Genomic DNA, 16,176 nt, shown 5'->3' with positions numbered 1-16,176 from the left:
CTAATTTGAAGTATATACTTGAAAGCAGCGACAACAGAGAATAGTACAGGTGGTGTGGTGGAATTTCAGGTTGTCTGTGACAACAGGTGTTCTCGAGATGGAGAAACTCGGAAGCAACGACAATAGAGAGCAGTGGTGGTGTGATAGAATTTTAGGTATGCACGAGACGTTACCAGGAGGAATAAGCGGAGTAATTGTTGGGTGTAACGGATAGAAATTGCCGCAGCGAACCACTCCTGCAATCGTCATTCCAGTTCCAATAATGACTCATCTGAATCACATCATGTTGTGTCAAGCCCGTACACGCCACACCATGGCTCGGCTCGGCTCGGTGCGGCGCGCGCGTGTACCACGTCCGTATTTATTGAGTCAATTTTTGCCAAAATCTTACGTGAGATCGAGACTTTAATGTATCTAGCATTTAATGTAGGCCTTCAAATTTATTGACATTAATTGAACTAAAATTGACCATGTACGTCCACTTAAAATCCAACACTTGGAACATAGCATCAATATTTCAGCAGACTTGGTCAGAATGATGCTAAAAAAAAATATAAGATAATATTGTACGTGTTAACTCTTAAGTCGTCTCATAATTACGTGACACTACATAAAATTAACTATAAGACAATGCCAATATACTACGTGCCCTTAAAATCTACTATTGTTCCTTGAGGATGTCAGCACCCCGAATTATCTGGTGGCTGCGGCGCTCGAGTCGTCACAGCTTACGTCGCTAATTAATCACAACCACGCATGATGATTAATCGACGGTTATTTAATCACCCTGCCAAATCCGGAACCAACCAACCGGACCCCTCCCCTCGTGCCGCCACCGCGAAAAGGCGCGAAGCAGCATCGCCCCCGGCCCTCCCCGTCCTCCCTCCCGTCTCCCGGCATCGCCGTTGCTTTCCGTCTTCCCGCGAACCGACGCCATCCTTCGCGCCGGTTCCACGGCTCGAATCGCATCCGATCCCGCCCGGGCGCCTCCTCTATACATTGGACCGACCTCCCGGGCCGCTGATGGAGGCGGAGACGGGAGGGACGAGGCCCGCGGCGGCGGAGGCGATGAAGAAGGCGAAGAAGGACGGGGTGGTCAAGGAGGTGATACGGCTCGAGCGCGAGTCCGTCATCCCCATCCTCAAGCCCAAGCTCGTCATGAAGCTCAGCTACCTCATCGGTATCTATCTATGATCGTCCTTCCATTGCCGCCGCCGGCCTGCCTGCCTGCATGCTACCTCTTGGTTTCGTTTGCATTGGCTCGATCCTGCTCCGGTTGCGCTGCGTGCATTTGCCGTGGATGGATTGGTTAAATCACCGCCGCCGCCTTTCATGGGAAACGGGATAAGAGATCCAATATCTCGGATTTCTTTCTTCTCGGGTGCAAGGATGCGGTGATCGTACTGTGATTGACACTTTGACAGCACTCCCTAAAACTCGCTGTCTCTGCTCTGTTGTGTGATCATTTGATTATTTATTTTTCTTTTTTCTTTTTTTTTTGTTTCTGGAGGCGTTAATTGGAACGAGTTCCTGCGCATTGGAGAGAACTGTGCGATTTTGGGGACAGCGATTCGTTAGTTCGTCTGAATTCCACTCAGCTACCGAGTAAAGGAAACGCCATTGGCTTATTCTGTCCAGTCTCGTTTGTCACACACTTGTGATAACTGATAAGCTCGGCTGCCAGAAAAAAACTTATCCTTCATCTTCGTTTGAAGTTTTAGTTAGTTAATGTGGTTGCCATGAATTGTCTTTAATCTAACTAAAAAATGATCAGTACAATGTATTTTGCTCCATAGATCCCAGTATTTAGATTTTTTTTTATGTGTTAGTAACTGCCTGTCACCTAAAAGCTGTCAGTTTACGCATGGGCTGTAGATACTGTGAATATAACACTTTCTGTTGTTTTTGCTAATCCTGAATCTAGTTTTAAGTTGTCTGCTAATCCTAAATTTTTATTTTATAGTGAATAATGTGACTTTTATTGGATAAGGATAATAAATAAATGTATTGCTTTACTTCTCCATGTTAATCCTAATATACTGTCTATAAATTTTGAAATTGAAACTGTCTGATTTAATTTACGTCGCCATAATGCCATAATAATCGTGAATATCTATTTTATGCCCCTGATTTATTCTTCAGAGCGTGAGAATGACCGTGCTGAGTTCATGAAGCTATGTAAGAGGGTGGAGTACACAATCCGTGCTTGGTACCTTCTGCAGTTTGATGATCTAATGGTCTGTACCTATTCTTATATTCGTTGTTTACAGTCCAAGTTAGTCGAGTTTCTTATTTTTTCTGCTGTGATGCAGCAACTGTTTTCTTTATTCGATCCTGTTAATGGCGAGAAGAGTTTGGAGCAGCAGGGCATGACATCCAATGAGCTCGACACTTTAGAACTCAATTTCTTAACCTACCTTTTTCAGGTTGGCCCACTTTCTGTTCCTTTCCACCCTATTGATCGAGTATGGTATCTGAGATTTTATACAATAACGAAATACTACTTATGGCCTTAAGTAGATTATGGAAAAGAGCAACTTCAAGTTGTTATCTGACGAAGAGTATGAGGTAGCGCAGTCTGGTCAGTATCTTCTAAACCTCCCGATCAAGGTTGATGAATCCAAGGTATATGAAGTCACTTAAGATTTTCAATATGTATGCTAACACAGCAATCTACTTCACTTTCAACTAGCTATATTTGAACAAATTATAGGTAGACAGCAAGTTATTGACAAGGTACTTTAGGGAGCACCCACATGACAATCTACCAGCATTTGCTAATAAGGTATGTGCATTCTCTGTGGTTCATTCTGCTAGTCATCTTTCCTACTTGAACTGCACAATTACTAGAACTGGGGAAATTTGTTTGCTTGTACTAATTTTCTCTTCACAAGTATTCTTTCCTTGGTACCCATTGCTCTCAAGGTCATCCAAGCTAGCATGCCCCTGATTCCTTTTTCATAGTTCAGTATATATAGTGTTATAGTAGTTATTTCACATCAAACATATCTTTACAGTATATTATCTTCCGTCGGGGCATTGGAATTGATCGGACAACTGACTACTTCTTCATGGAAAAAGTGGATGTCATCATATCTCGAGTATGGAGGTCATTGCTTCGAATCACAAGGTATAGCATGCAGATATCAGTGTTCTTTCCTTTTTTTTTGATTAAAGTGAATGGTTGTTCCTTTGACAATGCGTTGGCATCGCCCAATTCAATATTTTAATGTCAGGATCGATAGATTGTTCTCGAAGAAACTAGTACTGTCAAGAAAGGACACAAAGAAGACTGACGAAATAAATGATGATGTAGAAGAGCCAGATCTCTTCGTTGAGCGTGTACGTATAGAGAAAATGGAACTGAGGTTGTAGAATCGTGCTTTCCTTCACATGAATTTTGGTAAATTAGGGTTGAATTTCTTTGGTAATGTGTGCTATATTCCATTTTTATGACAGCATAAAGAATCTATTAAGAAAAATGACAATTCAAGAGCCTACATTTGAAAGGATGATCGTGGTGTATAGGTACATAACTCTATATGGGTTATCATTTCCTTTAGCCTTCTTCAATTCTCTTATCTTCGGAGTTGACATGTCGATATAGTTGCTTATTCTGATCCTAACGTTATAGGAGGGCTAGCTCAGAAAGTAAGCCAGATCGAGGGATATTTGTAAAGCACTTCAAGCACATTCCGATGGCCGATATGGAGTTAGTCCTGGTAATATATATAGGTTGCTGGAAACACAATTTGTACCGACACTTAATTTTAAGCACCATTTGGCATGTTTTATTTGCTCTCCTAAAGTATCTGTCATCACTATGTATTTGTGTTGTAGCCAGAGAAGAAAAACCCTAGTTTAACACCGATGGATTGGGTTACATTTCTAATTTCTGCTGTGATTGGTTTGGTATGTCACTGATTCTTTCATCATTAAAATGCTGCTTCTTTATGTTCAACCATCTGAATAGTGTTTCCTTTCAGGTCACTCTAATAGGTAGTCTAGAAATGCCAAAGGCTGACATATGGGTTGTCACAGCTATCTTATCTGGTCTGATTGGATACTGTGCGAAGATATACTTCACGTAAGTGATTTCATTTATACTACCCAACAAGAAAGTTTTCTTTTGCTCATATGTTACTCTATAAGTATAACTAATATATGTCTGAAGGTAAGCCCCTGACAGAATATTACCTCTACCAATTTGGTAAAATTCCAGGTACTTGAAACGAAATTCCTGGTACTACACTAATGCATGATGGATTTCACTCTTTCCAAACAGATTCCAAGCAAATATGGTTGGATACCAAAACTTGATTACAAAGTCAATGTATGATAAGCAGCTTGATAGTGGAAGAGGAACACTTCTTCACTTGTGTGATGATGTGATCCAGCAAGAAGTATGCAAGCCTCACTATATCCCTGACAGATTTAACTGGCTTTGTGCGTGCCACTGATGTATCCTTAAACACTTTTGCAGGTTAAGGAGGTTATCATTTCTTACTATATTTTGATGGAGCAAGGAAAGGCCACTGTACAGGTAAGCATATCTCCTAGTTCTCTGTTTTGCTTTAAGACAACCTTGTGCAATCGAAGTCCTGCTTGCTAGTTGCTGTGTTTGCTCTTTTTTCACATGTTATAGATTTACAGGTTCTTAAGCATATAATTATACTGTATGTAAGTTCCAGTTGTTGTTCAGGCAAATTTCATCATCTTAGTAGGCTTAATACAAAACTCTAAGAGAGCATTTCAAAGTTTATGATATTGCTGTATTTATCATCCTTCCAGGATCTTGATTTACGTTGCGAACAGCTCATCAAAGAAGAGTTTGGTATGGAGTGCAATTTTGATGTTGTGGATGCTGTAAAGAAGCTAGAGAAACTCGGTATTGTTTCTCGGGTAAGTTCTACTACAATTCCTGCAAAGGTGACTTACACAAATCTTCAATAACAGAAGTATCTGTCCAGACCAGTGTCTGTTTGTCTAATCCTTGAGCAGTAACTTTTTCTTGATTCAGTGTGATCTGCTGGTTCATGATTTCTTAACCTTGTCGATTCCAAATTTGTTGGACCTTATAATAATTCTCTACTCAGGACTCAATCGGGAGGATCCTATGTGTCCCATTGAAGCGCGCAAATGAGATCATAGGGACAACTACTGAAGAAATGGTGATGCGAGCCCAGCAAGCCCCTGCTGGTTCATAAGCTTCACGATAATTACATCATTCTGACAAGATTTTGCGATGCAAGACCTGCCCTGATCCTATCTTTTGAGCAGTTTGCTGGTGTAGGAGGTGGTAACCTTAAATATAGCTTGTGTTATTCTTTCATTTCTTCATTCGTTTGTAAGAATGGTATCATCCTTCTTTTTAATGTACGGGTAGTGGCACCAGCGGAGCTATGTGTAGGCCATCCTGGGCGATGGCCCCTGCTCCATGCAAATTTCTAGAGACTCAGCCACTAGTCCACGTGCTTAGTAAAAATCGAGTTGATCTGCTAGTTTGCTATATGCCTATACATCTCTCAATTCACTCTGCTCTCGCTGACCGTCATAAGCTTAGCTGCTTGTTCGCTGCTCATCTACGAAATGGCCGCCTCTTGGTTTGGATGCAAGCTCCGCCACTGGGTAGTGGAATAAGTAGACTGTACAGCACAGGATTTACATGTACAAAACCGTTGCTTCCTGATTGCTTTCGTATAGTTTAGTTACTTCCTGATTGTTTTCGCTGTTTCGCACCAGCCTGTTGGGGTGTGTTTGATTACCTGGCTTTCTTCTAGCCTGGCTAGAAAATAAGCCATTCTAGCCTGAGACAGCCTTTAGCAGGCAAGATAGACTTGTTTTGGTTGCCTACATTATCTAAGACTGGCTGGCATCTAGTTTGTTTAGTTGGCTGGTTTAGTTTGGATAGAGCCACCTCCTCTTTGTACAGGTCACTTCACCACCAATTCATCGAACACGTAATGAGCGTCACCCCTTTGTGAATCGAAGCAGGGGCTAATGTCTGTATCGCTGTTGCTATCAAGAGCAATGATGAACTCAGATGAGGTCTTTCTCATGATTCACAGGGTGTTTGAAGATGAGGACTAAACTAGCATGTAAACTGAAGATGAGAACTCCATGCTCGCGGTGCTCTCAACTCCATGCCTGCGACTCCAGCAATTCGTGGAACACTATGGAGCGGCCAGATCGAAATCGCGCGACGCCTTGTGCAGGTCCTGGATCTCCGCCGTCCACCTCCCCAACGGCCGCTACCGCACGCCGCCAGCGCCTGCGCAGGCCTGCGAGAGGGAGGAGCAGCGCACGCTGCCAGGCCGGCAGGGAGGAGCAGCGCAGGGAGGGAGTGGGGGCTCGCCGGTGGAGAGGGAGGGTGAGCCGGTGGAGAGGGAGGGGCGCTCGCGAGCACGGCAGCAGCGACACCCGCCCGCGGGACCCCCGCCCTGCCACCGCGGGAGCTCGCCGTCGAAGGGGAGCTCGCCGGCAAAGGTGGAAACCGGCCTTTCCCAACGCCCGTTGGAGCACGGCCACCTCGCGAGCTCGCCGTGGGATCCTCCGCGTTGGTGGCCGGAGCACGCTGGCGTCATCGTCCTCCTGGGATCGAGCCTCCATCGTCGAGCGTCTGCTCCCAGACCTCCGCGTTGTTGACGGGAGGTGACGCGAGGCCAAGCCAGGCTCAAAAAAACGGATCCTCATCTCGTTTTCCAGGTCTAGGCTAGACCTCCAAAGTGGCTTACCGGCGTCTAGCTTCGGGCTATTTACCGGCAACCAAATAGCTATAAGTTGGCTTTTTAAAGTCTGGTCGGGGGTTAGCCACCTAACCAAACAGAACAATAATATACAGTATCATATATTGAAACATTTTAATCATGGCCCCAAAAATACAAAAGACAGCTTGCTCCGGATGATATTTGTCTATCTAAGCAGGAATCACTCTGAAGTTGTTTTTTCATATAGAGCATTGCATTACCATTTTGCAAAATGGTTTATCTCTTAGTCCAGGATATATGGTGGAAAATCAATACTCTGCAATTTACAATCCCAGCAGAAAACTACACTGACAGTTTCTTTGCACATTGACCCAGTATATATAATCCTGCTGATACTGAAGACTCAGCTCAAATAATCCAGTTTCTACCAGAGCTCCGACAATGCAGCAATGAAAGAACTACATTTGAACTATGCAACATTCACAGTTCTTAAAAAAACATTCACAATTTTCAGTTCTTGCATTGCTGCGTTTAAACTGAATTTAGCAACAGAAAATTTAGTCTCAAGATTATCATGCCAACATAAACACAATGTTGTCAGGAGTAAAGCAATGTAACACCACGGTCATAATAGATGCCTTATCAGTAGTTAACAAGGAAAACGGTAATGCTGCTTATAGGTCATCCATCTAGACGGACGGATCCGTATAATTCGCCTGCTCGCTTTGCGCGTCACCCGCATTGCCCTCGCTCGCGTGGCCTGCTCGCTCAGTGCGTTGCGTGCCTCTGCTCCGGGACAGACCCTGCCCTCGGTCCGCTCGCACGGTGCAGCCCCGCCACCCCCGCTCGCACGGTGCAGCCCCGCCCACGTCCCCGCCCCTTGCCCGCGCCACGTGCCCCCGGCGGGACTCGCGCCTCCCGTCGCGGCCGCGCTCCATCGGTCTGCCCCATGCCGAGGTCCGCGTCGCCGACGAGCTCCACACCAACGACCTCCGCGCACTCTATGGCATCGAGCTCCGCGTCGGCGTCGAACTCCGTGTCGACGAGCCTCCATTCGTCCGAGCCGCAAGCAGATGTTATACTGAAAAGCGTATGTTGCAATAGTGTTTCAGAGGTATATTGCGAGTGTTGTATATCGATGTTGTAAAAATAGATCGGGATGTTGCAAATGTTGTAATGACTATAAACGTATGTTTTAAGTATATGTTCCAAATGTTTCATCTGCTCCAAATGAATGTTTCGAGTGTTTTATCTGGATGTTGCAAAAGTAGATCTGGATGTTGCATATCTACTCCAGACGAATGTTTCAAGTGTTTCATTTCATTTGTATGTTGCAACTGTTGTATCTGGATGCTTCAAAAGTAGATCGGTGTTTCATATGAAATGCACGTGGGAAGCGACCGCCAGCACAACGACGTTCAAGGCGGCATGGGCGATGTTCAGGGCGATGTGGGCCCACTGCTGGTGCGCTCCCTCGCGAGCCCGACACGCTATGCGCTCGGTTGCTCCCTCTACGCGGCAGCGGCCGGACGCTAGCGCCCCGCACAGACGTCCGTGCGCTAGCAAATCCACAAGGAAAAAATGTGTAGTACTCGTCACAAGCAATGAGCTATTCAGAATATAAGGCTACTCATCAGGCAGGAGTTTGCACCAATGGCTTGTTTAAACAAACTATCATTTAAATTTTAATAATAAGGAAAACAAGAAATATACTTCTAACTTTCTAGCCATGGTGTTTGTTGTCCACATTTCAATATTTATGTTTCAGTCCAAATGCTTCAATGCTTGCCATCACTAACAGACTGCAATGCATAACATCTTTCCAGTAGTAGACGATACCTGAAGCTGCCAGGGACACATCAGTAGTGTCATCCATAGTTACAAGCTGATTCTCCGATATCATTTCAACAAACTTCACACATGCTGGTCACAGTTCACTTTATTCTACACAAGCACAAAACAAGCAGACGGGGGAAAGGGACAAAGCTATTATTTAGGATGTAAAGCTGTCATCCCCATTTCAAGCAGCTTATCACTGATTTCCATACTTGGGTCCATCTTTGCCTTTCTTTATGTCGTCCCATCCTCTAACCCATGGTTGACCTGGTGTTGATCGGGTCTTGGGAGAAGCATGCTTGGTTAGGTTATCTGTTACCTTTGATTTGATGGCAGCAAACACCTATTTGAACATGAATTGTCCATTAAAGCAGCAATTTTTCCTACAAGAAAGACGAATGCACACAACAACAGTTGCCGAATGTCATACCGGATTAGAATTCAGATCCTCTGGTGGCTGCTCCTGACTAGTCAGCCATTTCCACAAATCTGGGTTTTCCTGGGGAATCAAACAGTCCTAGAATTAGAATGCATACAGATTTCAAAGTAAATATTGGAGAAAAGAAATTTTTAATAACTACAGTTCACCACCACTCGCTCCGGCATTTCCAATGTCCTGAGTCTATAGTAGCTTTTGAAAGCAAAAATCATCATACAGAATGGAATTTGTGTTCATCTGTGACTAATGGTAAGATTTAAGGCACCTAATTACTAACCTGATAAATTACAAGTAATCTGATGGAATGCTTTGTCAGGGTAAATAATAACATTGATACGGGTAGCTGGGATGATTCGGACCTGTCAGTGGCCCTGATCCAATGATAACTGAAGCAGAATTATTGAAAGAAGTTCTCAGACTGGCAAGCAACTAGGAAACAGCATGTAACTTTCTAATTAGTATTAGAAATTGTGAGAAGGGCAGGCCTGGTGCAGTGGTGAGAGCTGTCTCACTGAGTCACTAGGTCATGGGTTTGAAGTAGCCTCTCCGCAGATTTGCGGGGGGAAGGCTTGCCTCGGTTTTTCCCTTCCCTAGACCCCACTCATGTGGGAGCCTCTGGCACTGGATCTGCCCTTTTTATTAGAAATTGTGAAGCTCCATCATGTTATGCCTATAAACATGCATCTTTCATGAAGGCACACAGCTCTGGCTTTGGTTTCTGTTGATTCAAAGTTCAATATGTGTACAGCAACAAGACAGTACATGAGCATGCAAACTTGCAAACTATGCCAGTGCTACGCCCACCCTCCACCCTCAAAACATCCTTTTTTTTCTCAGCGTAGCATAATGCAGACACTAAGCGCATGGTTGGTTCTCGGGCAAGCACTAGCCTAGCCTCGCCCAGCAAGGAAGCTAAGGGCAAGATGCGTTCGGCTCGCCTCCTCTGGCAAGGATTGACTTGTGCAGTGATGCTAGCGGCGAGGCATCCAAGCAGGCCCTGAATTCACAGAGATACGTTGCCCTAAACAAGACTAACTGGTAGGTAGCAACTGATATTTATTTTAAAAGAGCAGAATAAACATGATCCCGTACGAATCATAAATTACTATCATACTCCGTAGGTTTTACACTCGTGTAACCTTAATATAGGAGCTTTTATATTCATGTGACCTTGACTCAGGAGACTTCTGTTCTGTGTAGTTCCCAAAATCTAAATAATTTGACATCATCAAGCACAGCTCCAAATGCTAATAAGAAAATTCAACCTTTAAGGCTATTCGAATGGAAGAATAGTGATTAGAAACTTTATTTAAAAAATGAAATGCTAGAACATGATTTGGCCATCTAACAACAAAGCCACTTTCAGCTACATCGATCAAGTATGGCTCCTAATGTTGCTAACATACATGAGGATTGAGGAGTGAGGGAACAGCATGGTTTAACATGAAACCACATACCAGATTACTCAGCAACTAACCAGCACAATCAATTAACCAATCAATTACTGGAACAGGATGGCAGAGATGAACAATCAGACGATGAAATTAGACTCGAGCCCTGGAACCAAATGTTCAACAATTAGAAAGCTGAACTGATCTCCTTCCTTAAGCCTCTGTCCCCTTCCCATTACCCCCCTTCCCGTTACCCTGCTCCTCTTGCTAACCTTCCCCAAATCCTTGGTCGTTCCTATCTAAAGTATCTATAATTCTTCCACCGCTGAAGCAATTCCTACCACAGATTACCCGGGACACGATAGAGGAAGAGGGATTGGTCGGCGCCGGCCACGCCCACACCACAGGCAGCAGAGCTGAGAGCTTACGAGGTCGAGCACTTGCAGGAGGGCGCGGATGTTGGCCTCGTCCATGCCGTGCACGTGCTGCTCGACCCAGGTCCCCAGCACCAGGTCCAGCTCCAGGAACCCCCGCTGCTTGCTCCGGTACACCAACCTGTACAGCGCCGTAGTGACTCGGGATTCAACAAAGGGGGCCAACGGAATATCAAGCGCGAACCACAACCGGAGACCGGGGTAAGGTACGGGCACGCACCTGTTGAGGAGGCGGCGGCGGCTCTCGCCGGAGGAGAGGTCGATCGTGGTGGTGGCGGCGTTCTGCTGGGAGGTCGTCGGGGTCGGGGTGGTCGAGAAGGCGGGGGCGAGGCGCTGCGCGGAGGCGGCGGCGGCGGCGGTGACGGCGGTCGAGGGGAGCACGCGGCGGAGGTGGAGCGCGCGGCGGAGCAGCGCGGCCGCCATGGCTGCTTGGGTGGCGGGCGAGAGGCACGGAGAGAAAGTGAGATCGGCCGACCGCCGACGGCGAGCGAGACGGGGAGAACGAACGTCTTGGACGTGGCAGCTGGGTGGTCCCGAACCGCTTCGTTACGGGCCGGGCCGGGCCGTAGGTTAAGGTTGGGTTGGGTGGGTGGGACTTGGGAGGTGGACGTGGAAGCTCGCCGTAGGTGCGGTTTGGCAGCGCCTGGGCCGGACGAGTTGCTCGAAGGGAAAAGTTATATGGTCACTTCAAAAAAAAACTATTGCCCGATTTACCTCTCTTAATAATCATAAAATTAGATTAGATTTTGGACTCCTCTAACTTTTAAAACCACTCAATTTATGACGTCACATCAACCATGAGAAGGTAAATTAGACTTTCACGATAATTTGAAGAAATCAATCAACTTTATAAAAAAGTTGTAGAAATGTTTTTTTTTTAAATATCTGATATCTTTCTAAAATAAATATCCATTTATTTATAGAAATACTAAAAGCTGACTTAACTTTAGAAATTTCATAGAAAAATTATTTTGACTTCAGCAAATATGAAAGCAACTTCATTTTTTTAATCTAGTCACCATAATATAGAGCATTATTTTAGGAAACGCATGAAATCTAGCATCAAACCCATCCAAACTATCTTCCTACTCGATCATGTGCTCCCGGTGCTTAATAATTAGAGAAGGTAAATTGGACTTGCGCAATAATTAAGTAAGGTCATGCGAACCTTTTCCTTTCCTGAAAGTTGTCAGGTTGTGAAGGGCCTACCCTGGGAAGAAAGCGGGTGCTTGAGCCCATGCGCAGCTAATTGTGTTGTTTCAAAGTGTGTTTACCCATGAGCCACATGAATCTCGAACTTTCTTTCTTTAACAAGTTTCCATCTCTAAAAATGTTGAAAAAATAAATAAAACCTGAACAAAGGATTAAAACTACTATACTTTCATTGATCTCTGTTGGAATATATATATGTGTGATGGGTATGTTGAAATGGTGTCTTGTCCTAACCAACCATTCACTAACACAACCAAAGGATACATATCCATCCGATGATATGATTAGATGTGTAATCCTAATTCTAATCTCTAAAATCAATATATGTGTCGGTACTACGAAATGTGACCAACAAGTAAATATTTATAGTTTTGTCGTGCGTTGTGATCGGATGTGGCCTAGCACTCAATGACACATGATTTATACTGGTTCAGGCAACGGGCCCTAGGTCTAGTTGAGGTCGGTTGGTGACTTTATTACTGAGCCCAAGTGCTCGAAGTTTGCTGTGGGGTTATAAACGAGTTAGGAATGAAGTGGTGGGTGTAAAAGGCCCGGTCGGCCTCTAGTTCGAGTGGAAGAGAGTGACGGGGCTCAAACTAATGCTAAGTGTCAGAGCGTGTGCTCTGTGTGTGTCTCTGTGTGCCTAAGCTTGCGAGCTGTTGAGACTGTTGAGACCATGTTCGGTAGCCTGTGTAGTCGTCGAGTCCTTGGGTCGTCGCCTTTTAGGAGAGAGCGCATCCCCTTTTATAGTTAAAGGGGATGGCCTTACAAGTCAGAGAGAAAGAGAGAGAGTGTATACGAACGCTGCCTAGCCTTGTTGCCCACGCCATCGGGTACGGGATGGCCGTCGTCGCACGCCATACTGTTTACGCCGTCATTGCCATCTTACTGTTCATGCTCTGTTGTATCTAGCAGGCTGCACAGTGTTCACCTGGTACGGCAAACGACGGTGCCCACAATACTGTTTATGCTCTGACGCATCTGGCAGGTTATACAGTGTTCACCTGGTACGGCAAATGACAGCGCCCATAATACGGTTTATGCTCTGACGCGTCTGGCAGGCTGTATAGTATTCACCTGGTACGGCAAATAATGGTGCCCACAATACTGTTTATGTTCTGACGCGTCTGGCAGGCTGTACAGTGTTCGTCTGACATGGCCTAACGGCACCGTCCTGTAGGTGCGCAGGGCATGGTAGGGTACGGTCCTCGGTATTGCGGTTGACTTGATCGCCTTCCCTTATCTGCTCCGCCTGCTCCCTGGGTCCACACCGAGCGGGTGTCCCGGGTCGGTCGTTCCCAGTCGACCCCGACTGTGTCGGTCCGAAAAGAACAGCGAACAGAGGTTCGACGTATCCTTGGTCGGAGAAAGGGGGTCAGAGTCGGACTGTGGTCCCACCACGGTGAAGGGTCAAGATGGCAGACTAGAGGGGGGTGAATAGTCTTTTCTAAAATTAATCACGTCGGCTAACCGAAACAAGTGCGAAATTATAACTATTGGTGTAGCCAAGACTACACCCCTCTATCTATGTTCTCTAGCACCTTCCAAAGATACTAATCAAGCAACAAAGGTGCCGGGCTAGCTAAAACTCACCTAACCAATTCTAGGAGCAAGATCACACAAACCTATGCCACTAGTACTCTAAGCAACAAGGGAGCTCCTACACATGCTAGTAAGCAAAAGCACACAAAGCCAACTAAGCTCACTAGCAATGCTCAATAACAAGGCAACCAATGCCAAATTAGAGAGCGCAATTACTTAGCTACACAAACTAAGTAATGTGACTAACAAGGTTACACAAACCAAATTAGCTACGCAAGGGAGCTACTTCTATGCTACACAAGCATAAAGGTAACTAGCAAGCTACACAAGCTAACTAATTACAAAAGCAACAACACAAGCTTAATGTATATGAAAGTAAACGCAAGCTTGTGTAACGGGGATGCAAACCAACGGGAAGAATAAGGTTGACATGATGATTTTTCTCCCGAGGTTCACGTGTTTGCCAACACGCTAGTCCCCGTTGTGTCGATCGCTCACTTGGTGGTTCGGCGGCTAATTGGCATCACCCGCCAAGCCCGCACGTCGGGCGCCGCAAGAACCTACCCCAGAAGTGAGGGTAGCTCAATGACACGCTTTACTAAAGTTGCTCTTCGCGGCTCCCGCGGGGCGAGCACAATGCCCCTCACAAAGCACTTCTCCGGAGCGCCGCACAAGCTTCTTGCGGGCTTCGACGGAGACCACCGCCAAGCCATCTAGGAGGTGGCAACCTCCAAGAGTAACAAGCACCACCGGCTTGCAACTCGATCTCCTAGTGCCACTCGATGCAACCTCACGATGCAATCGCACTAGAATCGCTCACTCACACAATCGGATGATCACTATCAAGTATGTGTGAGATGGAGGGCTCCTAAGCACTCTCAAGCATGGACACAAAGTCCCCCAAGGTGCTCAGCACCAGCCATGGCTGAAGGCCACTTCTATTTATAGCCCCATGGGCTAAACTAGCCATTACCCCTTTACTGGGCGTTTTTCGGGCCGACCGGACGCATCACCGGACGCTGCACCGGACGCACTGATCGTGCATATCGGACGTGTCTGGTCGCTATACCGGACGTGTCTGGTAGCTACCTGACCGCCACGTGTCCGACAGTTGCCTCCAACGGCTCTCTGACATGACGACCGGACGCTCAGCACGAAACGACCGGACGCTACACCACTGTGTCCGGTCGAGTCCAGTAAGCCTCCAGGGCCGACCGGACGCGACAGTTAGAAACCAACCGGACGCTGAGCCTCAGCGTCCGGTCGAGTACAGTAAGCATCCTTGCTCGACCAGACGCGTCCGGTCACACCGGACCGGACGCAGCCAGCGTTCGATCGACTATATTGTCGAACACCACGTTTTCTGATTCACACCGGACGCGTCCGGTGTGGCGACCGGACGCGTCCGATCGCTAAGTACGCCGCCGAATACCGGATGTGTCCGGTCACCATACCGGACGCGTCCGATCACTCTGTAACCAGCACGACTCACTCGTTTTCATCACCAACTGTTCTCCTTTGCAAATGTACCAACACCACCAAGTGTACACCATCATATGTATGTGTGTTAGCATTTTCACAATCATTTTTCAAAGGATTTTAGCCACTCAACTTGTCACGCCACTCGATCCTAGCGACGATGCAAAGTTAGATCACTCGAGTGGCACTAGATGACCGATATGCAAATAAGTTTGCCCCTCTTGATAGTACGGCCATCTATCCTAAACCTGGTCATAAACTCCTCTACACACCTATGACCGATGAAATGAAATGCCCTAGGTTATACCTTTGCCTTACGCATTCCATTACATCTCCTTCAATGTCGATGCAACACATGCACCAACACGATCAACAATGATATGATCCACTTCATATCATCACGTGATCATATTGGTTCATCGATCTTGACTTCACTTGCTTTTCACCGTTGCCTTCGTCTATCGGCGCCAAGTCTTGCTTAAGCTTCACCGCCACGCGGTCCATCGCTCCAAAGCCTTCAACTTGCCCTTCACACTTGCAACTGGTCCATCAAGCCAAGTCTTGTCTTGATCTTCTCCACCTTGATCACATGACTCAATGTCATGTCTCATGTGTAATGAGCTCCTTCATCATCACATGTGTGAGCTTTGCAACATCTCCAAGCCATTTTCACCCTCATGGCATATGTTGCTCACACACATGTACCTATGGACTAATCACCTGTGTATCTAACATAAACACAATTAGTCCACCTAGGTTGTCACTCAATTACCAAAACCAAACAAGGACCTTTCAATCTCCCCCTTTTTGGTAATTGATGACAACTCTACAAAGATATGGAAATTAAGCTCTTTTGGATTCATGTTGCTTGCCCAAGCAATTTTACCATGTGTAAATGATTTTGGACAAGTACCACAAACCTGAAATGGTAGTATTAGCTCCCCCTACATATGTGCTAGAATGTTTGATTTGAAGTTCGCACATATGCATAGATTAAAATTATGGGAGAGTAATTACTACTAAATGATGCTAAGGTGTATAGAATAAACCTTTGAAGCGTGTACCAATCGGAGTTGCACCTTTAAGTTCGTCCTTAGCACCATGGTTAGCTAGATATCACTTGGTAATAAAAGCAC

At 45.8% G+C, this 16,176-nt stretch overlaps 2 protein-coding genes across 2 annotated transcripts; one reads left to right on the top strand and one right to left on the bottom strand.

The window, feature by feature from the left end:
- Nucleotides 1–134: 134 nt before the first annotated feature.
- LOC136483933 (uncharacterized) lies at nucleotides 135–5,885 on the top strand. The gene is made up of 15 exons (XM_066481099.1): nucleotides 135–1,180; nucleotides 2,143–2,237; nucleotides 2,313–2,426; nucleotides 2,521–2,625; nucleotides 2,714–2,785; nucleotides 3,018–3,130; nucleotides 3,237–3,368; nucleotides 3,460–3,528; nucleotides 3,635–3,722; nucleotides 3,841–3,912; nucleotides 3,987–4,087; nucleotides 4,286–4,403; nucleotides 4,484–4,543; nucleotides 4,792–4,902; nucleotides 5,097–5,885. Exons 1-15 carry the CDS (start codon nucleotides 757–759, stop codon nucleotides 5,205–5,207), a joined length of 1,785 nt encoding a protein of 594 aa, XP_066337196.1. The 5' UTR covers nucleotides 135–756; the 3' UTR covers nucleotides 5,208–5,885.
- Nucleotides 5,886–8,365: 2,480 nt separating this feature from the next.
- Nucleotides 8,366–11,346, bottom strand: LOC136482363 (succinate dehydrogenase assembly factor 2, mitochondrial-like). Its single transcript, XM_066479575.1, has 4 exons — nucleotides 11,028–11,346; nucleotides 10,802–10,928; nucleotides 8,974–9,042; nucleotides 8,366–8,886 (listed from the first exon to the last, which is right to left on the bottom strand). Exons 1-4 carry the CDS (start codon nucleotides 11,228–11,230, stop codon nucleotides 8,740–8,742), a joined length of 546 nt encoding a protein of 181 aa, XP_066335672.1. The 5' UTR covers nucleotides 11,231–11,346; the 3' UTR covers nucleotides 8,366–8,739.
- Nucleotides 11,347–16,176: the final 4,830 nt, after the last annotated feature.

The sequence above is a fragment of the Miscanthus floridulus genome, chromosome 9, assembly GCF_019320115.1.
Source record: "Miscanthus floridulus cultivar M001 chromosome 9, ASM1932011v1, whole genome shotgun sequence".
NCBI classification, from domain to species: Eukaryota; Viridiplantae; Streptophyta; class Magnoliopsida; order Poales; family Poaceae; genus Miscanthus; species Miscanthus floridulus.
The sequence above is the reverse complement of the archived record's forward strand: the minus strand, read 5'-3'. Positions and strand labels throughout refer to the sequence as shown.

Bases quoted from the DNA above. Each gene is read 5' to 3' on its own strand.
- LOC136483933 (XM_066481099.1), top strand. From the start codon at position 757: ATGATGATTAATCGACGGTTATTTAATCACCCTGCCAAATCCGGAACC. The intron at 3,529-3,634 runs GTACATAACTCT...CTAACGTTATAG, and splicing joins AGGATGATCGTGGTGTATAG to GAGGGCTAGCTCAGAAAGTA. The intron at 4,903-5,096 runs GTAAGTTCTACT...TTCTCTACTCAG, and splicing joins AACTCGGTATTGTTTCTCGG to GACTCAATCGGGAGGATCCT.
- LOC136482363 (XM_066479575.1), bottom strand. From the start codon at position 11,230: ATGGCGGCCGCGCTGCTCCGCCGCGCGCTCCACCTCCGCCGCGTGCTC. The intron at 10,929-11,027 runs GTGCGTGCCCGT...GGCGCTGTACAG, and splicing joins CGCCGCCGCCTCCTCAACAG to GTTGGTGTACCGGAGCAAGC. The intron at 9,043-10,801 runs GTAAGCTCTCAG...TTGATTCCCCAG, and splicing joins TCCTGCAAGTGCTCGACCTC to GAAAACCCAGATTTGTGGAA.